Source organism: Mycetomoellerius zeteki, unplaced genomic scaffold (genome assembly GCF_001594055.1).
Source record: "Mycetomoellerius zeteki isolate Tzet28-1 unplaced genomic scaffold, Tzet1.0 scaffold124, whole genome shotgun sequence".
NCBI classification, from domain to species: Eukaryota; Metazoa; Arthropoda; class Insecta; order Hymenoptera; family Formicidae; genus Mycetomoellerius; species Mycetomoellerius zeteki.
In genome coordinates this window covers 359,297-387,068 of record NW_017256169.1, presented here as the reverse complement: position 1 = coordinate 387,068, position 27,772 = coordinate 359,297, and the positions used below count along the sequence as shown (strand labels likewise).

The 27,772-nt window shown below is 33.6% G+C and overlaps 1 protein-coding gene across 2 annotated transcripts; it reads left to right on the top strand.

Annotated features, from left to right (window-relative positions):
* Positions 1-1,082: 1,082 nt before the first annotated feature.
* Positions 1,083-27,772, top strand: LOC108731340 (pancreatic lipase-related protein 2). Of its 2 annotated transcripts, XM_018461629.1 has the most exons (9): positions 1,083-1,894; positions 3,277-3,548; positions 3,991-4,261; positions 9,153-9,392; positions 10,051-10,284; positions 10,720-11,047; positions 11,627-11,737; positions 17,566-17,573; positions 27,762-27,772. In XM_018461629.1, the coding sequence occupies exons 1-7, from the start codon at positions 1,747-1,749 to the stop codon at positions 11,733-11,735; spliced, it is 1,602 nt and encodes a 533-aa protein (XP_018317131.1). In that variant the 5' UTR covers positions 1,083-1,746; the 3' UTR covers positions 11,736-11,737; positions 17,566-17,573; positions 27,762-27,772. The 2 variants fall into 2 exon arrangements, with proteins under 2 accessions (XP_018317131.1, XP_018317132.1); XM_018461630.1 differs by lacking the exons at positions 17,566-17,573; positions 27,762-27,772 and having other exon boundaries at positions 11,627-11,920.

Here is a 27,772-nt window from a genome sequence, read left to right as displayed (position 1 = left end):
ATTAATTATTTATAAATACAGAATGGGGACAAACCTATAATATAACCGGACGGAGAATGATTTTTTGTACAAAAATAAGTCGAAAATATAAAATAAACTGTTTTTATCCGAGGCTTTGCTTCCGAGAAAAAGCCTCTATAAAAAATAACAAATATCACTTATTTTGAAAAATGTATTACGATTCCACACAAAAACGATTTGACTGAATTACTGATATAATTTCCAAGAGATAAAATCATCTTTTCTTTATGTGTGCTATGATCTTTTTTTTAGAAATATTTTAAGTGTAACAATCTACAAATGTGTGTGTAACATTTATAAATATATTTTTTCTAAATGGGACAAGGAATTTAATTAACAATAAAATTATTATATCAAAAAAATGAACTTTAAACGTAAGTATACAAACTTCCATAACCTAAGTTGTTGACAGCTTCATCTTTAAATAAAAATTTTATATATTTAATTTTTACAAATAAAAATTTCAATTACTTTTTATGTGTTTGATATAAGCAACCTCAAAATTTGTTTTTCATTCAAATATATTACAATGTAATCTCACTACTAAAATCACCCATAGTGATTTTACTTTTGTAATAGGATAAAATCTATTAAAACGATATAGCAATCTTTGTCTCATCTTTCCATTTTGAAATCGGACCGCTCGTTGAAAGAGAAGCTCCCAGTTGAGCTCTTCGAGGAGTGGGGTGGAAACATATGATGTTCAGATGGGTCAGCAGAAATTTGAGTGATTAGTGCATGGCCGATCAGTGGACTACAGTTCATCGACGACGCTTGACCGTGACCGTGTCATCGCCGACAATTCTTATTCTTCTCTTCACATAATCAGTCTGTCGGATGATAGAAAATTCTTAGCGATCGATCGAAAAGGGAGTTGTTTACAGTAATAAGTGTGATTTGAAAAGTTTAAAACTACATAAATTAAAGATTATTTAAAAAATCGAAATATAAAAAACTAATAATTTTATAGATTTAAAAATTGAAAATTGCTTAAATATAAAAACTAAGAATTTTTAAAAGAATCGAGAAAATGCTAATGATTTGAAATATCATAATCAATTAATGTGCTGCGTGACTGAATGCACGCATTATTAAAATTTCATTTATTTGGAAACGAGCGCTCAACATCGAGACAGCCGCCAATACGAGTGCTATCATTGGCGCTTTGCGTCAATCGATTTTTTCATTATTATTACTCCTTATCGCGCGGCTTACATAGTGGCTGGCACTGATGAATTGCCCCGTCGACGAGACAGACACTTAGAACTCACGAGATCTTTGTAGAGTCGACGCCAAGGACGTCACAACATATTTCTGCAGCATTTAAAGCAAAGTGTCCCATCTTCAACTGACCACAAAAGTTCTGAAGATTCAAAATCCTTGAACGTTTACGGTTGCTAACTTTCGAGAAAGTGAAGTGATAAAGAAGAAGATTCTTCATATATCGTCTATAATTGATTTTCATCGGAAGTTAACATAAGAAGTTAACATCAGAACACTATGATGACATAATTTACTTGACAAATATATAACAGTGCAAAGGTTTTTACTTGTTTTTAAACAGACATCTAATATTGTAATATTACTTTAGTACTTGGTACAACAATATGTATAATACGATCAAATTATCGTAATACGAAAGAACGCGATATTGTGAGAAGTGTAAGTTATATACATTAACGTGAAGATTGTACGGATATCTGTTAGCACGAAAAATATTCCAACATGTCTTTCCTTAACGAAATGATAATGTTGGCATATACAGCCCAAATGATGTCTACCTTGCCCGAAAAGGGAGGGAATATTAGTGTAGTTCAGAATACCACAACTTTGTCGCCGGTGGAGGTGGAGAACAAATTTGATTTCTACGACCGTAAGTAACAATTTCGAAAAATCCACTATAATCTTATTTTATTTCCAAAATAATTTCTCTGTAGCTTAAAATACTTCGTGAAAAAATAGGAATATAAAAAAGAGAATGTAAAACAATAACCTGTGTTTGCTGCTTCTTTGCGTTGAGTATCAAAAAAAATTTGTGTGGATTTTTAGACAAAAATTTTCAAAAAAAGACTCATCTTTAAAGTATTACCAAATCACCAGTTTTAGTTGCAATGATTAAAAAAAATACAGTATATAATTTCATCCTTTAAAAAATTGAAACAGTGGCGTTTTTGTCAAAATTTAATTTTAACACTAAAAAAAATCGTAAACATGTATTAGAATTTAGCGTGAAAGTTATATATACGTCGTCTTTCACGCTAAATTCTAATACAATTCTAATAAATTTATAAGAAATAAGATTATATAATTTAAAATTATAAGGAATAAGATTATTTAACTTAAAATTAAATAAGTTCGTGAAAAATATTTGTTTAAACAATTTTTTACAATATTTGGCGTAATTAGAAATATATCCGGGTCCACGAATACTAATTGGGGTTAAGAAAATATCTGAACAGCAAAGGTCAGAAAAAAATTATAATAAAAAAAGTGAGAGTTAGTGTACGGTCACGTGCAATCGTATATTGCGCTTATCGCTAATCACTGATCTCCAACGAGGAGACAAAACATCAACGGGGTCTTCGAGGAACTGATAGAACCGCTTGCGGAGATATGGACGCGCTGATAACCCCTGAAAAGTAATCCTATTAATGCTGGTCTCTTGAAATGTTGTTCGATAGTGAAGGACAGCGAATAAACCAGTTACATACTCAATAAATTTACATTTCAAAATATTTGCAATTGACACACTGCGCCAAAATTTTATATAATATACATGGTAGACCATTTTAATGTCTTATCCCCAAAAACTTTTTTATTTTTGGTTTTAGAAAAAAAATATTTTAGACAAAAATAGAACGCGTGGTTTCAAGGGGGATGTATTTTGATCATGTTCTTTTTTCTTTAGTGTATGATTCCTTTAATTATTCTGCATTAAAAATATTCTTGCTTGCATTAAAAGAATAATTTATCCAATGTAGTAGATTTATTTAACCGGAGTTTTGGATCGTTCATTTTCCACCAAAATCTTTGTTAATTTAACCAATCATTTTCTTCCGTGAAATGGTATTAAAAGTGAGAATACTTCCTTAATACTTTTATGAACAGAATAATGAAATTAATCAATTTGTACAAAGAAAACATATAGTTTCTTTAAAGAAAAAATATGTAGGCAAAATAGTTACTTTCATAAATAATCACTGTTGCACTTTCATTATTGTTAAAAAGAAGTAAAAATAACTTTTTATTAATTAGAATGGTATATGTGGCGATGTTACGAGCCGTTCGGATGCTTTTACATTGGGCCACCCTGGTCTGGAGAGAACCGACCGGTGTCCACATTTCCGGCAAGACCGGACAACATCGATCCTCATTACATCCTTTATACACGCGAACAGGCCGGAAAACCTTATGAATTAAAGATCGATGGAAATTCAACGATCCAGAAATCGCCCTTGAACAAGAAGAACAATTTGTATTTCATTATCCATGGATTCCTGGACAACGGTGACAAAACTTGGGTCTTGGTGAGTGCCTCTCACAATTTTTAGAGAAATCGATATTTCGTAGATATCTTTCAAAAAAGAAAAATTTTATGGTTAAGGCTCCTAAGTAATCATCACAGCCATGTTCAATCGTGACAAAAATTAAAATATCATTTCTCGCTTCTTACGTCACGATTCAATATAGCTGTGGTAATTACTCAGCCTTAAGATGTATTTGAAATTTACGTAGAAATATTAACCGAGGCACTACCATGTTTTCTGATTATTAAGCTCCAAGATTCAGCCTTGATATTTAATGCTCTTTTACTTATTCAAGCTTCATGTGTTCTCTCATTCGTATTTTATTCTATAAAGTCCACTTTACATGATCTATAATTTATACAGAACTCTAATAATCATCTATAAAAAATATTTTATGATTATACTGCTATCAAACTCTTCAGTCATGTAAACGTTTTGACAGAGAGTAATGAAGGAGTTGCTGTTGCGGGAGGATTGCAATGTCGTGATCGTCAATTGGCTCGCCGGTGCTGGACCACCCTACACACAAGCGGTGGCGAACACACGGCTAGTAGGTGCTATGGCAGCTCGTATGGCAGCATTACTAATCGAGATCACGGAATTACTACCCTCGAAGATGCACTGCATCGGCCACAGTCTAGGCGCTCACACTTGCGGTTACGTCGGATTCCACTTACGTGTTCGATACAACTATACACTAGCTCGAATTACAGGTAAAGTTACATGAACAACTATAATTGGCATAAATTTGTTATATATATTATAAAATGTATTGCTTTCTTACTTCAGAAGTAACATAACTCAGGGGAAACGTGACTTTTTATTTATTACCATGAATTAGTTATAGACTATAGTCAACAATTTTCTATTAATGGGTTACGTCTAGTTAAAAATTTTGAACAAATCGATTTTTCAAAAAACCATTTTTAAAAGTATATGATATGCTATATAGGCCTCAAATAGATGACTCTATGTAAGTTAAAAATTATTAAATGTAAACTGCATTTGAAATTTAATTCAAACGATTTTTTCAAAATTACTTTTTTAAAGTCGGTAAGCAAGATATCTCAAAAACCGCTGCACTAATTTATCTCTAACTTTATGTATTTTCTTTAAACATCAAAATATAATTTTAAATCAAAGGGTTTTTACGTTCAATGTATACTTTTTACTTTACTAAAAAAATATCCATTTTTTAAATGAAAATCGGTATCTTAACATTGAGCAGCCACCATTTTGTAGAAATTCAGTTTATCGAAATATTGATCGATTAGATAAACTCAAATTCTTTGAATTTTTGATTTCTAATAACCTGATTCTGAGCACTGCTCACCGCAAAACGCTTTTTGAAAAACAGCTTCCCGAACATTTCTTATAACTTTATTATAGATTAATATTTTTGCATAAAAAAATATAAAGACTTTGTCAAGAAAGGCTCTTTCAAATACAAAAACTTTTATACAAACTACACAAACTATACATACACTTTTCTAAAAAAATTCAAGAAAATTCTTGGTTTTTTTTACTTTGTGACTAGACGTAGCCCTTAAGTTGAGAAAAATATTTTTTCTCCTTTTCTAAAAAAACTTAATTTTTTTTAAATTCACTTTTAAAATAAGGGAGCGATATATTACCCATGCAACCGTACCAGATAGATAATTATTTCCAAATTGCAATATAATATAGTCGACATCACACAATAATTAGCAAGCAAGTTTTGTACAATGTGGATAAATAAGCAAGAATGAAAAATGCTTAGTTAAATAATCCTCCGAAGATTACGTTACGCGATAAAAAAAACCAGACTTTTTTATAAGAAATTCAAGAAGCGATTACGAGAGAGGAGTATAAAAAGCCTTTTTACGTAAGGCTGAAGAAGTGATTGTAAAAGGAAAACGCAAAAGGAGGAGAAAAGAAAACACGGAGTGAAGTCATAGAAGTATGTGAAAGAATGGTATGAAAGTGCAGTTGTTACGGTGCTTTTTTCCTCTTCCTCATTTTTCTATTTAAAATTGGTCATTGTCAAGTCGGTCGCTTGTCCCCTCCTACAGTCACAAACAGCTCGGAGCATTACGAAGATAGCCGATTGAATCGTAGATGATCAGGATAGCAGTCGTTGCAGAAACGTCTTGCTCGAAAAGATTCAACGTTATTCTTAACTATGTAAAAATTGGGATAAAAAATTATTTTAATAACAAAATTATTAATAACAAAAGTCAGATACTTTCTCGAACAGTAAACATAGTAGAAACATTTTGAACTAGTTAAAATCGGTTTTTATTAAAATTTTTATTGTGAATTTTTAACATATTCGAGTGTTAATTTAACATAATATGATTATGTTAATATTTTATGTTAAATTATTATTAATATTTTTTAGTTAAAAATTTATGCCTTTAAAATAATTCAATTTATGAATAAGTGAACGAGTAACAAAAATAATGTAGTTTTAATTTCTGAAATAAATAAATAAAAAATAAATGTATGTGTTAATTTAATATATTATAAATATGAATTTTACTAAAGAAATATGTTTTACAATTTGTTTTTAAGTTGTGTTAAAGCGTAAAATTTTTGTATTAACCTGTGTGTTAACTTTTACATATTTATGTTATTTTCTAACATACTCATCTTGTGTTAAATTAATACAAAAATTTGACAGTTTGGAATACGTAAAACAAGTTAAATTTAATTTCAACTCTTCATTATTCTTACACTGGAAAAAGAGTATTGTTGCATATAAATTAGAATTCTGGTAAATTCAACCAAAAGGAACAAAACAGACATATATATTTACATTTATTCAACATTCTAGTTAAAACAACTAAAAATTCATTAAGATAAAACCAAAATTCTAGTTGCTATAATCGTTTTGTTAATTGTCTGATTATTCATCGTACATACGTGTTTTAATGCTTAAAACTTACACTTCAACTTTCCATCAGAGAATTTCCATTTCACAAACTTATAATTTAAATGATTAGTGAAATTTTTTTCAAACGTAATGAGCTAAGACTCAACGATCCTTCTGGCTACGACAAGTAAATACGAAACAACCGTCATTACAGTAAACGTAACGACTGTAAAATCACATTACTTTCATTGTACTTTCCTGATTTGTGACATCGGTGAATTTATATAACGTGCAATATCGTAAGACATCGAATAAACGACAAGTATCATTTGAGCATGATGCATGGTTTGTAATTCGTTGTATCGCGGCATGCGAAAATTAAAAATCATGTAACATCAAAAGATATAATATCGTATGAGAGAGAGAGAGAGAGAGAGAGAGAATACGCTGAAAAAAAATAGTAATAGCTACCAAATGTATTTTTTTTAAATAATATTTAGTAAATATTTCTAAACGTGATAGTCGTAACTATAACCGTTTGGTAATCATTAGAAAAGTAAAATAAACGTTTAGTTGGTCATATTAACATTTGATTGACATTATTTCGCCAAAGTTTTAGTATAACTCATCTAGGCTTAATTATTATTACCATACTTTTTTTAATGATACTCCGTTCTCTCTTCTGTATAACGTTTCGTAAATCGTATCGTTATTATGCAATTTGCAATACCAACGATAAATCAATTAGACGCGTACAAAAGCGAGTTTGTACGTATAGAAGACATAGCCTTGCGAAATTTCTATCTCTCTCCCCCGCCAGCATCAATGAGATCGAACGCACCCGATCGGAGGTGGATGGGTTTGGTCGTTACGTAAGCTATCGATCCCATCGGGAACTACCAGGATAACAGAAGAAGGCGCGAAGTGTGTTAACAAGGGCGGCGGCGGGGCCTATATCGTGAATGGCTGCGAAGCGACCCGCAGAATTCGCCGAGGGTAGGCGAATCGACGCCCTTTCTCCGCCTCAGCGCGACCATGAGGCAGGACATCCCCTAACGAGGGGGATATCTTGGTTCCATGAGGACGGTCGATGAGACAAGACATGCGTCGAGGATGCGAAGGGGAAACGTCGTTCCTGGACTCGTCCAGAGACTGCATTCCGAAGACCGAGTCCGAGATTGCGGTAAACAACCAGAATAAGAGAGCACGTTGTCCCAAGAAGTGGCAGAATAGCAGGAGAATAGGCCTCGTTCCCGAATAAGGACGAGAAAGATAATGGGATATCATCAATCATAGGCGTGAAAGAGGTAGAGTGTATTGAGGAAAATTATTAAGGGGATCCTAAAGCCGTCTGTATTACCGAATCGTAATTTTTGTATAACAAATACTTTTTTTTCTCTTTCACAGATTCGAAAATCCTTTTCTGACAGCGATTTCGTAACAATATAAACAAGAATTTTATTCTTTTTCAATATATCTGCCAATTTTTCTTTGAGTGTAACGTCAATATTACAATAATTTTCAGTTTCCGTGAAGAAAAATATATAAGAAAATATAGAAATAAAATCGATCCCTGAACGATCGCAAAAAAGTGAAAGTTGTACTTTCCTTTATTTAAAATACGTATAGAGGTATTATTTCAACATCTGGCTTTGACTGTAAGTGACGCTTCTCTTACAGTCTATTGATATATTCGTATGGCGATCCTGTTCTGGCTTAATATTGAAATGTAAATCGTTCGCCATCAATTCATCGCCATAATAAATTTTTTCTACGCAAAATATATTTCGAATTTACTGCATGTCATTTGTAAATTTTATCCAGGGGAACGAAAATTACGCTATGCGTCATGATGCAAGAACATTTACAAAGATGAATCATCGCAACGGTAATTTATCTTCGTAAAGAGACTGAACGGTTAACGTTTTGTCTCTACGAAGCGCAAAATAACTTTTGTCTTTGCGCAATGTAGTACAGTATTACGGCAGAACTTTCAGTAATCCTTATGTGACAGGAGCTGAACCATGTGTGTTTTATAAGTCGAGCAAAATGAACATTCATTAGGATCGCAAAACGATACACTTTCATTAAGAATAAATGCTACAGTTTGTATTATCTTCAAAATTTAATTTCGCCAGCACATCTGGAAACATCAATTCAAAATTCTTTTGTTGTGATGTAAATATTTTCGTAACTATACTATTAACTAGTACATTAGTAATTTTCAGCATTTCTTGAATTCATCAAAAATAATTAAAAAAAATTGAAAATAGCAATTAAAGGACTTTTTCAGTCTTATAAACTGTAAAGTTTATATGTATATCTATATTATTTATATTATCTATATCGAAATATATTGACATTGCGGATAGGCTAGCGCAACCAAAAATTGGCTGCTGCAACCAATTAAAAATGCTATGCTATATTTTCCCATCTAATTTGCTACAGCAGCCAATTTTTTTTTTTTAGTGTATATATACATATTCGAAAAAATTTAGATCACACATAAGCGAAAGAAAGAAATACGAGGAATTCTCTGTAAAAGTCCTAAAAGAATCAACAATTCTTTATCAGCTAACGCCCAATTTCAATGCAGAATTCGTTCTCTTTATTACAAATTTATTCCACTGACGACGCATCGTATTTGCGTGGTCCCTGCTAAACTCGTGCGCCGATTTCGATTGCCAATTTCGATTGACGAAATAGCTGTTTACGCTAACACTTGTTACGTTATAATTTCTCCTCTCAAGGTCTTGATCCGGCGGAACCACACTTTAGCAACACACATCCGATGGTCCGGCTTGATCCAACGGACGCGAACTTCGTGACAGCCATTCATACCGATTGTGATCTCTTTATTAGCGGTGGCCTAGGCATTAGCCAACCCGTTGGTCACATTGATTTCTATCCGAACAGCGGTCGCAATCAGCCTGGGTGTAATGAAGGTGTGCTGAATTCCATTACCTTGGAACGCGGCAGTTTCATTCGTGGTAAGTTTTCGATTCATTTAATCACAATTCAAAATACCCTTTTATATTAAAATAAAAGAATATAAAAATATTAATAATATAATACATAATACTTTTAATGATTATTAAGATTCTCTTTGACTTTTAGACACTTTTAGAAATAAGTAATATTTGTATGGAATTTTAACAATTGTGTTGTTATAATGCGATCGTAGCAGTTTTAATCATTTTTAATAAATAATAAATTTTTAATAATTTTTAACAAAATAACGATCATTTAAAGTCAGTTTATATACATAGCAGAATCATAGTACTTTGTGAAATTATTTACTAAATCTGATATTAACATACCTTTTCTATCAAGTTTTTTTTCTGACAGTTTCGAAGTCAAGTACACATTTTCCTCTTAACTTGATTTATAAGATCAAACCATTTTCTTCATGTCCTGAACTCGAATACTATTTACCGAAAATACTATTTTATAATTTCCTTATTTCTTTGAAGTTCTAAATAAAATTTTAGAAATATATACTTTAATAGTTGAATTTTTAGATAATACAAAAGAAATCGATTTTTTATTTACTCATCGTTGTGTCGTCCTTTAAGAGAAAAAAATATTCGATTTATATATTTAAAAATTATATATCCAAATTCGAACCCGAAACACTTCTTTTTTCAGGCATAAAGAGGTTTCTAGGATGCAATCATATCCGTAGCTACGAGTACTTCATTGAAAGTATAAATTCACCATGCCCATTCTTAGCCGTGCCGTGCAGCTCGTGGGACAAATTCCAAGAGGGCAGTTGTTTCGACTGTGTAAACCAATACTGTCCTAGATTCGGATTGGACGCTCAGCCTGGAAATTATCACGCATCTGTGTATTTGATGACCGGATCGAATAAGCCATTCTGCAGTTAGTAACACAATTCATTTGTATCCTTCTATCGGCCATGTGAAATTTTTTCTTCCGTCAGTAAAATATATTTTGATTCTTTTCCGTGATTCTCTTTCGTGCCATTTTTCCCGATTTTGTGATTCTCGTTCGTATGATCACGATTTTTTCTTCCATGCTGCATCCAAGAATGAAGTGGATATAACATGGAAGAGAACTAAAAAATAACACTCACTCATGGATGCACGAAAGAACCAAAAAAGTTCTTTATATATCTACCAAAATTCAAATCAAAATATGTGCCTCAAAATATGTGTCGACTGTGCCTTCCAAAGCTGGCAGAGAAGTACTAATTGTAAAACTGAAATTGAGCGCGGGTTACGCAATCCATTTGTCTTTATAGACGAACTGAAACTGGAATTTAAGTAATAAGAATACCGTTCCTCCAAATTACAGAAGCTCACTATAAGCTGACGATAAATATCTCGAAGACGGACGAAAGTTTGTTACATGGCGGAGAGGTCGGGTTGTTCGTTGTACGCGTGATCGGCCTAAAAGGCAAAAAGACCGAAGAGATGCAGCTGAGTCCAACCTCGAAGTACTACGAGCCTGGTAGCACGCACACCATCGTATTGCCCGGCGACGTTGTCGGGAAGCCGCACTCAGTGGAAATCACCTGGAAATATGAGACCCGTGTCTGGAACCCACTCACATGGAGACTGTTCCACACGCCACGGGTTTATATCGACATGCTGACTATAAAAAACTTGGAGACTGATCATGGGTGAGAAATTCCGCTTGTTGTCGGCGAAGTAATATCTAGTGAAAAAGATCGGAATCATAAATTAATGTATTAAAGATAAATGAGAAAATTTTCATTCAAACTATAAGATTATATAATAATAAATCTGTTAATCTTATTGAACTGTTTCATTATGTATGTAATAGATATTAATTTTGAGCGGAAAGAGTATAAATTTCCAATTTCAATTATTTTTGCAAACCTATACATCTAGCACATTCTTAAGAAAATAATCGTAAATCTCTCGTGTTTTTCGCACATTACCTCTTTATAACTTCTTCTCGGCTTTATAGTCACGTCAGCTAATCTCCTATGCAATTTTTATTATGCGCGAATGTTTTCACAGCGATGAAAGAAAAAAAGTTGGAACGGCGGCGCGTGGCGCGATAAACAAGTTGCTGACATATATAAAATTTGACATACATATATTCGCATTAATTATTACACAGCGTAATTACTTATATAATTGCGCAGAGATAACTACATAATTATTAGATGGAGTTGCTAAATAGAATTACGTAATCGACTTCCACTTTTCGTAACTCCATTTTTTTTTTTCAGGGTTACGCTATGCCCGGACGACACGAAAGCGCTAATCACTAACAAACCCAAGATTCTTACCACGGATAATTGTCGCAACATGTCGGAACACAACACAAATTTCATATGAAGGCCTAATAATCCATGCGTATTATTCACCCTTTCTCACAATGAAGGATTGAAACAAGTATAATTTCGTTGACATAATTGAATTTCACGAGACATAAATGAAAAGTCTCTAAACTTGTTTACGGAAAGTATCGTAAGAATAAATTCTGCTCTATCCGTAGCATGAAAACTAATAAAAAATTTAACAAAAAATCGAAATTATATTAGTTTCAAATTTGATTTTTCTCACAAAGAGATCAACGATAAAAGTCAACGATCTTCTCATTATAGCCTTATAGAAATAAGACTCGTTAGCTGCGCGATAGAATGTTGAAGGCTGTAGAAATTTGTCCATTTATCTTTTCTTATGGAAGTTAAAGATAAAAAAGAATATTTATAATGCCATATAGGAAAAGTATCCTCTCAGTCTATAATACCATTATTCTATGTAGAGTTCTAAGAATAATCGCCATAAATGAAACGCTTGTCTTCATAATCCCCAAGGGACTTGACTTCACGCGGATGAAATTTAATCTCCGGAAATTCCGTTTCGATCCGAGCTGCTTATTTTGCGACTGTCATAGGTGAACAGCCGATCGCGAGCCCAGCACGAATCGCATATAATAGCGTCGGTTTCCCTCGCAACCAATGGCAAAGTCACGATCCTTTCACTGTCATTATGCGCCCGGGGTCTTTCTTTCTCTCTCCCTCTTTTTCTTTCTTTTTCTGTCTCTCCTTCGCCAGACGCTTTTGTGTAATGTCGTCGTCGTCGTCACATCGGTAAATTGTCGCTGACCCCGTAATTTGTGACCGTAAAAGCGTCAATCCCACTTTGTTCACTCATGATGGACTTAATAGTGACAATGGCGTAACTAACGCATGGCATCGCGCAATAAATTTTATGACGAAGGTTTCTTATATTGAAAGAAGAAAAGAAAGATGAATGAGACGAGAGGAAAGAAATAAAATATTTTGAATGCGTGAAAAAACACTACTAAAACTAGTAACACATTTGACAATTAACGCGTTAGTATTGTGTAACATTTGATTATTTTATTATACAGATGATAGAGACGTTTTAATGGTAATTTCGTAATCTCGTTTATCGCATTGAATTAAGCAACGCGAAACGCAAAGTGGGCCGGACATGTACGATTTTCGCATACCAAATAAACTGCGAAAATTTATAAAAAATTCTACAAAAGGATAAATATGATTCGAGTCGATTCATTTAGTTAGAAAATTCGTCCCTAAAGTTTTACAATCGCCAGGTTTAACAAACATAATTCATTTAAGAAGAAATGAGATCTGTAGGAATCTAAGTTAAGATTTAGTGAGCGAACTGTAAGTTAGACTTTTAATATAATGTGAATTATTTAATTTCAAGCCAGCACATATTTATACATACATTTCATTACATAACATATAAAGTAAGTTCGTAAGCAATTCCCTGATGATAAATTTTTAGAATATTTTTCAGAACTTTTTAAATAATTTTTTCAAAATTTTTATATAAATTTCAGAATTTATTCTATAATTCTATAACTTTTTAGAAAATATCTCATTTTTTGTATGAATTCTTACACTTTAGAAGTAATGAGAAAATCTACATTTTTTTCTAAAATCTTTGTATATGAATTCTGAAACATTCTATAAGATTTCTAATCTATAAGATTTTTAAGATTTTTAAGATTTTTTCCTCTCTAAAGAAGATTAAGATATTTTTTTTGGAAATCTTCCTAATTTAAAATATGAAATGTTCTTAAAAATATTGTGTGATATTATCAAAATTTTTTTCATCGGGGTTCTGTTATGAATTATTCTTAAGGATTATTTTTAAGTGTACATACAAGAAATTCATGTAGAACTATTTCGTGAAATATCGTCATTTTTTCCGATATTTGATTTATCCAAAGCCAATATTCCGAATAAATTACTAGAAAAAAAATCAAAACTTTTTATTGTAATATGCTTTCAGTATATACTTGAATGTCTATGACAGACTTAAAATAAGAACTGTTCAAAAGTAAAAAAGACGAAATTAACGAGTTGAAAAAACCATACAGGAAGTAATATATAATTTATCCCAAAGTCATTGCTGCTCGGCAACCAAGTTCCGCATTCACTTCAAGTTTTCTATCGCCACGTCGTCTACGTTTGGCTCGTAGATTAGTTTGTTTTACTTCTTGATCTTTAATAAGCGAGGTAATTCAGTGTTGGTAATTTTCCTCGTCTCTCTTTTTCCACCCACAGAGTTTTGCAAAGAAATAACGGAGGTTCTCCCTCCCGAGGTTTGCTCGGATCATGATCCGACGGGACCCTTCACATATCCCCGAATAAACCTCGACACCTGATAGTCTATCCGGTGGTGGGCAGACAGGTATTCCGGAGCAGGTTGCGAATCCACCGTGCATTCGAACAGTCGAGCGCCGGCCTCTCACCGTGCAACGTTCCGTTCCTCTCTCGAATACGTCAACGGAACGAGTGGCAGCTCGCACTTTTCCTCGCCGTTCTCTCTCCTGAACGAGGAACAAAGGCAGAGTTCCGCATTGACTTTCAGCAAAATACCGTATCGAACACGCTGGATCTACAGAGAGGTTCGCGAGGGTGATGTGAGCTTCGAGCACTAGTTTTACGAAGACCACGTGGATATACGCGACGACTATTTAAACGGCTATATGGGAAATTTCTACGATGGACCGATAGACGACAGGACGACGGTCGCGTGACATGAGAGAACGGCTGCGAAAATGTGAGTTGATTGCAAGGATTCGTCGTATCAACGTTGAAATTAAAATCGAATATGCGTGACAGAAGAGAAACACTGACTTGGGCGTCATGCACTGCACTCACATGGAAAGAACGGTTTTGCTGAAGTATCTAAAAATTTAGTTAGATACAAAAATAAATTTTGTTTGACTATATTAAAATAATTATGTATGACGTCCAAACTAATTGCTACAATGTCATTTCTTGCAGCATTCCTCATCATGCTTAAATTTCTTACATAATTATTTTGATCCGACAAAATTATTTTCAGATCTGTACTTAAGTTTTCAAAATTGTTTTTTCCGTGCAGAGAAATGCATAATGATAGCAATTATCTGAATTTCATATGTAGACTTAATATACAAAAAACAAGTTGAATAAACTGTTTCATAGTAGCAATAATTATAAAATAGTTTATTTAATTATGTATTAATTCTACATATAAAACTTGAATAGTTGTCACCTTTATGTATAATTGCTACTATTATATTCTTTCTCTGAGTGTGAGAGAAAAAAATGATTGGTATTTGTGACTATAATTATATGTTGAAATAATTATGATTAGAAACGCCATTTTTATAATTATTGCTATTATAATGTTAGTAATAAAAATAATTATATTTCTACGAAAACAATATAATTAACACAAAAAATTATTATACATATTATAGTTAAGTTATAGTCATTGCAATCATTTTTTCTCTCAGTGTGTGACAAGTGATAAACTGTGCACGAGCTTACAATAAAAAAATATTTTTATGACTATAAAACTCAATAAACCCAAGTCTTAATGCGATGAGTAAACGACATTTGCATTTATTTCTTACGACGAATTTCACAACAATTGACGTAACGGAATCGAAAAATAATTAAATTTCCTTTAATTATATACACATTTTTCATTCTTGAGATACAAATATCTGTAAAGATTCTTTCCTGTTTACAAAATATTTTAACGTAAAAGTAGTTACATTATTATCACGACCTTGACAAAATGATGTCACAATAATTACATGAATCGTCCGACACGCGTGTATATCTAATTTATTTAATGATATATTATTCCGATTTATTTAGACATACATTAATTTAGATATATAAATAAATATCATTTTTAATTTTAATCGCTATTGTTTTCCTACATTTGTCAGCTAACTTTCTTAGGCACTTAGCTACTCATGTCGCGTTGGAAAACACCGTTTATGCGACGCATGAGTGCGTCGCTCTTAAAACGATTCCGATTCAGAACACGTGTTCGAAATCACGACGCGTAGCTTTTTATTTGCAATGCTGCAATACGATTTATTTGTCAATGTATCAACAATGCTCCTTTTATTCTTTACTATTAAAAATTTCTAATACAGAGAACTTATTCTTAAAAAATATCAAATACCAAGATACTCTAGGGAAACTTATAACATACATAGGTATATATACGTAATGTATACTATAATATTTTTGTATGTGATATTTTTTAAGAATATGGCTCTAGAATGCTCCCAGGAAACAAACTGACTAATTTGTCATCATTTTGACATCAAAATGTCATCAAAGACCTTATTTTGAAGTCAAAATAACATCAGCTTGTTTGCTGTACTAAAACATCTTCCTTATTTTAAATGGAATTTAATAATACATTTCTTATACTGTTATAGATAATATTAAAGGAACAATGGTAACCTAATCCCTTGAGTTAAACAATGTTTTGCTTTAACTTTCATGTGCATATGTTAAAATGTAAATCAATTCATTTCTGTGGTTAATTTCAAAATAAACAACGTCTATATTAACGTATGCACATAGTGAACAATAAACTGTATTGGGGTTAAATTTAATATATTTTCTTAAGTAAAATTATTTAACTCCATTGTTTCAAATTAACGACATATTAAGTAGGAGATGCGATCCAAAGAAATAATTAAAAATAACTCAAATTACGTGAAATTTAACATTACGAATGTAATAGTACAATTTCTACAATAACGAGTTTTGTACCTGTTCGTATCTAGCTGCTTATCACGCGTTCGCAATATACAGATACATATATCGAAGAATATCGAAATTGGTTTACGGAACTACAAGATTGAATTTCAAGCGTCCAATCCGCGCGATTCATAAAAAAAAGCTTTCTCGTACTGAGAGCGCTCTCACGATAGCTTCGAAGATTTGGGAAATGTGCGCGTGCGGCGAGGAAAAGAACGGCAACTGTATATGTATATAGATAAAGACAGGCGAGTAACGCGAACTTTCTCCGGGAGACAAGCCTATGTCTACGTACGTAGGCGTATGTACACGCGGACCTTCTACCGCAAATCATACCAGACATCTAGCCAAGCCTTAAACTAATGGAGCTGCACGTCGCATAAATTGATTACGGCGACACTGATCTACTACAATTCCTACATGGAAAAAGTCGTTTTACTGAAATATAAAAATTCGGTCAGATATACTGTTAAATTGATGTCAAATTATATTCAATTTGAGTTATTTTTGATCATTTCTATAGGTCACCACTGCTTCTACTTAAAACATTGTTAATTTAATTAAAAACAAGTTAAATAATTATTGAAGTTAATAATTAATTGAGTTAAATAATTTAATTCAAAAAATGTATTAAATTTGACTCAAATTTAGTTTATTATTTACTAATTGTAAGTGCATACGTTAATATGAACAATGGAATCAAAAATGGATTGATTTACATTTTGATACGCATAGAAATTAAAAATAATAAAATGTTATTTTAACTCAAGAGTCACTATTATCCTTTGATATCTAACAGTATACAGATCACAAAATAATTATGCAGAACTCTCAAACGTCCTACATATTTATTGACAATGCTGCAAAACGTTTTAACATCCTAGCAACCAGCTTTTCAAGCAGCGAGTTACTTGTCATTTCGACATCAAAGTAATAACAAATAACGTCAGCTTGCTAACTGAGAAGAAGGTCGCTAGAACATCAAAATTTTTTGCAGCATTATCATTTAATTAAATAACATCGTTTTGACGTCAAAGTGTCAATAAGTAGTTTGTTTTTTTACTTAGATTAAATGTCCAATATGCTGTTAGACATCAAAGAATCAATAGTAACCCAATTCCTTAAGTTAAATAACATTTTGTTATTTTTATTTTCCATGTATGTGAAAGTGTAAATCGATCCACTTCTGTGATTGAATTGCTTAATTTCAAAATAAACAACGTTCATATATGAGAACGTATTATTTAATAAGTAATAAACTAAATTTGTGTCAAATTTAATATGTTTCTTTTGTTAAATTGTTTAACTCCACTGTTTTAAGTTAAATCAACGATATATTGAATAGAAGCAATGGACGATCTATAAAAGTGATTAAAGATAATAGATACTCAAATTAGATTTAATTTTATATTATAAATTTAACAATTTGATTATTTAAATAGCCCAATATAATTATTTTCAGATTTGTATCTAGCTGAAATTTTAAGTACTTCAGTAAAACTGTTCTGTGCATAAGGAAGTTCAAGGTCGTACAGAAATCCTAATCCTGAATTTGCACGTACTATCGATTATTCGAGCTGTCTCTAATCACATTGCCCACAAGAACACGTTTATCATTTTTTTCGCTTTCTTCTATCCTTTCGTATTCAAGTCAGCAACTCACATGTCAAGTTTCGCGAGATAATTGCAGCGTATTTACTTATGTGAGATGTGATTAATCACCATTAAATATTTGCTGCGTCAACGAGCTTGCATACAAAGGTCGATCCAGCCCCAAAGGAAACAGATTTCCACTGTTAGTGAGATGAAAAAGTCCCAGAGAATTTAAACAAGATCCTTATTTAAAGATCTTTGTCTCTGAGACATGTTGGCCAAGGTCCAAGGCATCGAGATAACAAAGTAAATGAAACAATGAAAACAATCATCGTGATTGTTCTCTAATCAGATTTAACGACGCTTGAAAATTTATCTAACGATCGTGAAGTTCTGTTCACTGCGTCGCAACGACGATCGAAGCGACTTTTAACCCTCGCTTCTACAGATCTGCGAATACGTGACGCGAATCTTTATGAAAAAGTAAGAGGTTTCATAAAATACCACGAATGCAGTGGCACGAAGAAGGAAGTAGGCGGCGAATGCAGCCGCCGTGTGACGGACACTTGCGAGTATCACCAACGAGCTGGCGAGTATATGATACCTAGAGATCCTCAAGTAAGAGATGCGCAAACTTCGAGCATTGTAAGAACATGGCGACCTCCATTATGTGTCATATGTGTGTGGAGGTCGCCATGTTCTTGCAAATGCTCGAAGTTCGCGTATCTCTTACTTGAGGATCTCTAGTGATACCCCAATCGTTTAAGGAAATTATTAGAGAGTTTTTGCAATAACGTGGATTCAGATACAGTGAACGCTAAAGTCAGATTATCTTCTTCTTAACAACTAATTAAAAAAAGCATAACATGACTTTCGCATTCACCGTATCTGGATCCACGATATTGCAAAAATTCCCTATTCTTTCGTTATCTGAAGAAATGATCGCGGCTTCTCCTCCCGCGGACGTTGGCTTTTCCAGATGAAACGTTCCATTAAAACTAACACACACGCGACCTCGCATTTCATCGCGAAATGACTATAATTGCACCGATTATCCTAAGCTTATATATTTCGCTATTAATCATGGAACTTAAACGAATAATTCTAGTGTGTCATGCCAGGTACGAGTGACACAAATTCAGAACGGAGAATATGATTAGTCAACATCGCGATTTTCCTTAGTAAATATTCTCGCGTTTCGCTTCTCTTTCTCTTTTGACTGCAATAGATGCAATAAATTTTAAGATCACGTTTACCGCGCGGGATTTTGTTGTAACTTATCGCAAGAAACGCTATGAGTAAAAGAATGTTACATAACGCGACACAACCACGAATGTCGCAATAAGCGTCGATCTTTCGCTATGATCCTCGGCTGGCTAATCGGTATCTGTCGTCACATCGTCTTACGACTAAAGTTTAATCTACAATATATTCTTTATTTCTTATTTCTTGCTTTTTACCATGTTTTATTTCTTGCCTTTTTGCCTCTTAGTCAGTCTCAGTTTTTTCATTTTCTGTCGTCCGAGATAAAAATTGATGAACTTCGGAAAAAACAAGAAACATGTGAAGAGAAACGCGATTGTCGATAAAATTGTCGTAAAGAAGAAAAAAGGCATAAGATAAAAAGCAAGAAACATGAAGCAAAGAACAAATTATTGTAGATTGAAGCTGCAGCATCACGCATAACGCATAGTGCTGTAGTGTATAAGAGACTGAATCAATCAAAGCTAGGGTCGCGACACAAACCTTGCAAAAGTCTGTACTGCGGCCTCTAGACTTAAAGATCTTCAAGTAACCCCGCAAACACAATAGAGTATAGTAAGCCTTAAGGAATTGACCAATCATAGTTGGTTATTCCTCTCATATTCGATTGTGATTGATCAATTTCTTAAGACTTAAGGCTCACTACTCTATTGCGGAGTAGAGATTGGACGCCATATTTTCAGAACCTGCTTAAGATAGAATGAGATAGATACATGATCTATTTATTATTCTAATTTATTCTATGTATCTTAAGCAGATCTTGAAAAATATAACGGACCATATGTTTGGTGTCCAATCTCTTATTGTTAATTGAAGATCTGGACGCGTGACTCGTAAAGGGCGCTCGCGGGGCCGTTTACGTAACGATCGGTAAACGAGAAAACGTTGCATACGAATTATACGATTGTATGTACTACATACGGGCGGTGTTTTTCCGCGGCGTGCCCGGCACTTCCGCAAGACAACGCGGTTTCCCCGTTAATCGCGCAAAAGCGCGGACTGCGTGTCGGCACAAGTAGGCTGCTCGAAAACCGTGAAAACGGCTTATGCAGCGTATCTCAACGACTTGCTCTCGGCGAGCCTGCGGAAACGTGGTGGGCAGTTATAAATTATCATTTGCGCGTGTAGGCTGGACCCAATAGAAAATTACAGCCGGAAAAGGAGTTGGCGCGCGCGGAGCGATCGGAGCGTTTCTTTTGTCGCAAACAAACTCTCGGACGGGTGTTTCCGGGGCAAAAAAAAACAGGTTTTTTTTTATTCGAAGTAAAAAATCGAGTAAAAGAACCGGTTTTTAACTTAAAAGATGTTTTTTTATATTAAAATTTTCTGAAGAAAAGATATTGAATTTATTTTTCGTGATATTTATCATTAAAACGTTTTTAACCGATATTACTTAATATTTTATTTTTTTATATCTTTATTTAATGTCTTTTATCTTTAGAGATGCCAAAGGGTTTGCGGGATTATCGCCGTGTCGTGATCCATTATTAATACCAATGTTTCGTAAACCTTGCCGTTCACTTCATCAGGGCGAGGAGCGCATTGACACAAAATGTATTTCCTCCCCAGACTTATACATATAAATAGACTGTTCACTCAATGTGATAGAAAGAGATGAATCTGATTTCGATCTGTCCTTGTTTTAGTTTCCATATGCGTATGTATGCGTCCTGTCTGTGAGTATTATGTGAATTTATGTGAAAACACTATGCAGTAATCCATGTAATTTATACACATATACATGTGTGAATGAGAGAACTCAAATATGGCGCTGCCCAGCGCTATTTTCAAACATGAAGGCGAAGTTTGCACACGGAGAGAATTTTTTCTTAGAATTTACCCTGAAAATAGACAGTCGTGGGACAACATTGTATTTCGAAGAATTTTAATATAAATCTCTCTCTCATTCATTAATAAAACTACAATGAAGTATAAAATAAATTTGATCAATTTTACTGAAGTGCATGGTAAAAATCTTTAAAATATTGTATTGTACCACAACTACCAGATTTTCAGGGTAAGTTTTAAAAGAAAATTCTCTCCGTGCAGTCTATATATAGAAGTCTGTGATTTCCTCACATTATTTTCCTCTATAATCTACCAATAATCTAAGCCTCATCTAGCACGTCTCCCTATGATTCCCTAATCGCGTCATTTTAACAACCGATTATTTACTTCTCACGATCGATCTTTCTGCTGTTATTTTGTCTTCTTCGTCTTTCGTCCACGGTCGTCACCGATCTCGTCGCTATCGATGAACAGACAAGAAAAGCGAAACGTACACATGAACACGACATTGAAGTGCTAAATCGTGATCGCCGAGCAATGGTATGATCGTTGTCGGTGCGAGAGAGAGAGAGAGAGAAATATAATATTAAGTAGAGAAAAAAATCGCAGCTCGCGCGAGCACATGGCGCGAGTCATTACGTATAGAAACTCGGCGCGGCGGGCCAGCGGCTGCAACTTTCGCGATCGTCGTCGTCCGCGTGCATCGCGGTGCATCTGCATTCCTATTTTGCCAGCCGCATCTCTTGTGAGCGCACATCCGTCGCTTCCGCGTCCGTTTGAACCTCGTTAAAGCGGAATTGTGCGCGCCAGCGCGAGGATTAGATCCATCGTGTCGGTGCATATCGAAGAGAAGGATCTTGACGAACGATGCTCGCGGCAGCAATCGTCGTTTCACGAGGCGATTAACGACGTGTTAATTATAAGCTAATTGAGCGATAGAATAACTTGCCGCTTTCGATGCAGAAGATTAGCCAAACGCTTTAAATGCGCTATATGCACACTCTAAAAAATATAGGAATTTAACGCCATGTGGCAGTGGTGGACACATAATCTATTATTGTTTGTTTTTTAAAAACGATTGTATTAAATAGACGCGACTGTAAATCGATTGTGTTTTTCGACTATAGTGCAATCAAAGTACAGATAATTTTGTCCGTCATTCCTGTCGACCCTCAAGACGAAAAAAATAACAGATTAATTGATTGAATAATCGATTATGCCCATTTCTACCACGTGGCATTTATATAATTCTCACCGCGTTAATGGTGTTGATACAAACACCAACATGGCGTGAATGTAACATTAACGTGATGTAAATTTAACGTCACGCGCGCCGCGGTTTAAAATTTATGGTATTACTCCACACCATTCCTTACATTCTAATTGCCCTTAATTGCTCTTGGCAATTTAATAGTTTCTTTGCAATCTAGGTCTTTTTAGCACAAGTGAAATTTCACTTTCAAATTTCTTCCTCATTTTTGCTCAAATTTCAATTTTTATTAAATAAAGGTTTTAATATTTAAGTTAATAATTATTTGGTAATAATAGATATGTTAAAAAGTAATCTAAATTTTTCTACATTTTTTGAAAACCTATAGAACAGTAAAAAAACGAACTGTGAACAAAAAATTCAGATTGCAAACTAAGAGAGTAAAAATATGATTGCAAACGGAGGGCTAATACTGGAAATTATTTATTAAAACATTGAATAACAAATAATTAATCATGACCTTCCAGTAATAAATTTCTGTAAGAGATGATGTTTATATTAATACCGACACGTGAGAATTATTTTCAACACTCAAGGTGTTAAAATCACATTTTTATTTTTTAGAAATTTACTTAATGAGACTGCGGCTTTGCGTGCCTTATCTCATTAATTGCTAGCAGTAATTACCTCAAACGCTCAGCCCCATTACATGGAATATCGCAAAAACCGCGCGTGCTTCCGGCAAATCGCAAATTAAAATGTAAATTGGAAAATGAGGCTCCATTCCGGCACATACTAGTGTCGCGTGCAAATGTCATGACATTGAATTTCTGCCGCGGCAGGTCACAGGTGATGTGAAGGTACGTATATTTGCGGCGCGTTGATTTATCGAGAGATTGAAAGGCGCCGGAGGAAATTGCAGCGTACATCGATAACTCCTTCGAACTGAAGAGTAATTAGTCTGACGAGAACTCGTTTGCGACGAAGGCGCTTAATTGCGACTATGCGAGAGAAAATTTCACGTGAAAAGCGGAAGATTTACCGGCCTTGGTTCACATCTGTAAAAGTACATTGAAGATTTATTACTTACCAAGTTAGCATATTCTCGCAGTTTAATCAATCTTTTCTATTTTGGATGAAATATTTTCCAATATATAAAAATTCCAAATATATCGTTTAATTAGACGTATATCTAAAGTAAACATTAATTCCAAAATGTCAATAGAGACATATCGTCAAATAATTATCAATAAAATACGAAATACGTTATCAATATAAAGTCTTCAAATTATGATGAATTATTTTAGATCAATGATTTTATTTTAGAATTTTCCTAATATTCAAACCCCAAATCATTCACTGAAAAAAATATCTGGTTTAATTAATTGGGATTCTTGAAAATGGACGAAAATCAGACTTTTCTGATCTACTAGAATTCTAGTTGTAATAACTGGAATTCTGATTGATATAATCAGAATCTTTTCTGATTTGTCCATTTTCAACTAGGTATTTTTCTCACAATCATGGTTCACAATGTGGGTTTACGAAAATAAAGTCTATTTTGAGTTTCTGATGAAACTCAGAAACTCGAAAAAATTCAGCGTGTTTCACGTCAACTAGAGATCCTAGAATCACTCGAGAATCAATTACGTTTGAGCGAGAAACACGCGCTAGATCCAGCTATAAAAAAGCGTTAGCCTTTCCCGCGAACACCTTCGTGCCGTGTAAAAACTGTGTGAGATGAAGCATTGGCTTTCTTCGTGTTTGTAACAAAGTAGGGAACACGACGATTATCTAATTAGAGCGGTATAATAGAAGCGAATTCCTGGCGTGAAACCTGGAAGGTTCGAATTAACATTGTTGTGAATTAAAACTGCGAGAGTTGCATCAACTTCTAATTGTGATATCGAATTTCAATTCGCGTTTAACTCTCAATTACAGCAACTCCTCATTTGGACCATCGTCTATGTTGGAAACTCGTACAGCAATATTTATATTTTCTTCCTTTAATTAAAATTAATTCCTTTTTAACACTTTCTTTTTTCTCATTAAATCAATTATTATATTAAGTTGAATATTATACTGAACTATATTATATGAATTTTTATTAATAACTTTATTCTCTTTTAACGTGCAGGTACACAACCAATTAAAACCTTATGTATATTAGGCAATTTTTATCTTTTATATTTTTTCTTTTTTTAAATAATTTCATCTCTATTTATACAATATAAACCAATGGGTCATTTGAATCCGAAGCAAAAATTTTTGGATTACACAATCTATACGATTGGTACTATGAAGTCCTAAATTGTAAATTAAAAACTTGAAATAAATAAAAAAACTGAACCTTCCTCTATCAATCGCCGTAAGACAGAGATTCATTTGCATTCAGTACTTCAAACAAAGACGCTTTAGAACTTAGATATAATTTTCACAGCTATAATTGAGGATTAATTAGAACTTCTTATAATCCGCTGTTAAAAATAAAGTCGAAGAAGCATAACATACAGAAGATTAACGAAATAATGTAAACATGAAAAATACCACTACTTGTTTTATTAATGAGGGATCGGTCCATTATTTGTCTTTAATACAGATTCTATCCTATATGTATAATATATATGTGTATTTCAGGTTAATTCAAACAATTTTTCTTCGGTACTGTAATTAAAATGCCAAAAGGACAGTATTCATTATACAATATTATTTAAGTACGTATATACAACACTCTCACGATTACGTGAATTATTTAAAGCCTTGATAATCGCAAGATCTCCGTGTAACATTTGTAACGTTACAAAGTGCGACGCTCGTCGCGGCTACCGCGTGAAGCGTGGTGTTGCACCGAGAAGGATTTCTCCGAGAGTTTCTCGCAATCGAGAGCTGCACGTCACGGTGCCACCGATGTTCCGAACGTTCCTCGTTTTAGCGCTTGTGCAACGGTGTGCATTAAACTTCACCGCGAAGTTCTAGGCGCCGTCCGTCGCATCCGTTTCATCCGTCTTCACGAGGTTGTAACAGCACGCGTGAATAAGCCTCACTCGAACCGTACTCACGCGTGAGTGCATGCAGATTGCAAGGCAGCCGCTACTTTGATTCTGCAGGTATATGTGCACCAGCCGAGTGCTGTTACGTCAAGTATGTAGGTCAGTGTAAAGGCCGATCGTTGGGAAAGCTATCAATCGTGACGGTGAACGCGACACTCACGGGTATCACTCACACGCGTGATGGAAAAAGAAAGAGGGGAAGGGAATGTTCGGAAAATTACTTTATATACCTATTATATAATTACCGTAAAAATTATTCGAATAACAATTTGAATCTGAAAGGCAATAATTTATCCGACAGCGGAGGAAATGATAAGACACGTCTTCTATTCTGTTTTCTATTAACACTTTGTCGACAAATTTACACTTTAAAAGCACAACCGATATTTTGATTGTGAATTCTGGTAGATAAATTAAAATCTATATAAAATAAGTAAAATACAAAGTAAAATACAAAGCGGAATTTTTCCGCTTAACAAAATTCTTTTCAATCGCAAAACATTTAACCGAATATAATTAGAACAGAAAAAAAAGTTTTTGTATAAACCATGAGGTCATAGAAACACACAGCTTAAAATGTCAAAAATAAGTTATATAAAACACAAGCGTCAAGTACGTCTAAAAGTGTTGTGTGACAATTTTAAAAAACACAAAGATGTCAAAACGGAGAAACTAAATATATTTATACTGTCATACATATACTTTGACGTGTACTTCGTATACGTTTAAAATTTCATCAGAATAATTCGAGCGGTTTTCGAAATTTAGAAAAAAAGCGAAATTTTTCTTTCAACTTAGACACACCCTGTACCTTTGAAACTAAATCATTATGAATATATGTGTATAATGATCATATGAAGTTTTCGTCTTGAATTTATGTAAAAAATCACCCCTTAAAATTTTGGTATTTAGTATCCATCCTGTATGAAGTCCATAGTTGATTCATCGGTTTCCTTGCATGAATTAATTAAGTCCGATGTTATAAAAATATAAGATTGTTATATGTATGGTTTCTATCAATATGATTGTGTGTTTCCGTCTTGTTTAAGGCTAAATGATGAAGGCTAAATCGAATAATTTATTATCATGTATAAACTATTATACGAACAGACTTCCCCAAGACAAAATAAAAACTTTCATGTAATACTTCATGTAAAAATCAGAACCAAACCACAAAAAATAGTATGAACAATAAGTTTTTGTACGACGTATCTTAACGACCAACTAAACTATGACCCTTAAACGTTTTTTTAGTACACTTGACTTTTTGCCAATGTTTTTTTAATGCTGTTTCCATTGTTTATTAAATTTTTTAGTAACGAAGATACATAAATTTGCTTAACACTGTTATAATGTTCTTTAATATCTGGCGTTTTGATTAAAAAAAAATTTTTACAATAATATGTTTACTTTTATGAAAATTATAAGCAATCGAATTTGAGTGGGCCACCACAGTGTGATGTTCCTGTATTGTATGGTTTAAAGATGCGTCCAGATTAATCAAACTAAATTTCGAGCCGCGAGTATTTCCGTGAGCATTTGTTACGCCACTCAACAAAAGACAATAAAATTTCACTGAAACGCTCAAATGTTGAAACAATATCATTATTGGTACAGTTTATATACTTTTTGTTTATTAACTATCAGAGTTTTGTTCCATAATCATTTTTATCTTATGATACTTCTGGATCCTTTTGTTTTGACAGTTTTTTTTCTTCGGATCAAGCAATCGTTTAATTATAACTGTAATTACAAATAAGAAATAATAACCCTTGGTTAAATAATTAGTTACACACAAATATATATATGTTATTACATAAATAATCTTAAACCCGTTTAAATGTTATTTTAAGTTCGACATCTTCCTTTTTCTTTCTCTCTTAATCATCTATCCTTATCTGCGACGATAAACACGACTTCGTTATATCAACGGGAGACGAGAAAATAATCGTGTGAGTGTAATAAAATGATTCCTGTATTCCGGGTTGAACGACTCGTTTGCCGGTAAAACGACTCGTCAGGATTTCGCGTAATCTTAAATTAATTGTACTGTAAGAACGTTATCATTAGCCATGTTACCAAGGCTGTCAAAGCACATAAGCATAGAGACGCGGGGGGCCCGTCGACAACAGTGAACGCCGAATCACCGAGGTGTTGCGAGATTAGATTTCGCGGTGCGACACGAGAAAAGCTACTTGTCGCGGTAATTAAGTGGCGAGTCGCTGTAAGAGGACGAAGGAAAGAAGGAAAGGACGGCTGGACTTATCAAAATGACGACAAACGCGCGATGTGTACTTCCGTACTTGCGTTTCACCGTGCGTGACGCGAAAACGTCGCTTTTCAATTTAGCGATGATAAATAAATGCCGTCGGAAAAATCGCACGTCGTGGAGAAATTCACGCG

Bases quoted from the DNA above. Each gene is read 5' to 3' on its own strand.
- LOC108731340 (XM_018461629.1), top strand. From the start codon at position 1,747: ATGTCTTTCCTTAACGAAATGATAATGTTGGCATATACAGCCCAAATG. The intron at 3,549-3,990 runs GTGAGTGCCTCT...ACGTTTTGACAG, and splicing joins GTGACAAAACTTGGGTCTTG to AGAGTAATGAAGGAGTTGCT. The intron at 9,393-10,050 runs GTAAGTTTTCGA...TTCTTTTTTCAG, and splicing joins ACGCGGCAGTTTCATTCGTG to GCATAAAGAGGTTTCTAGGA.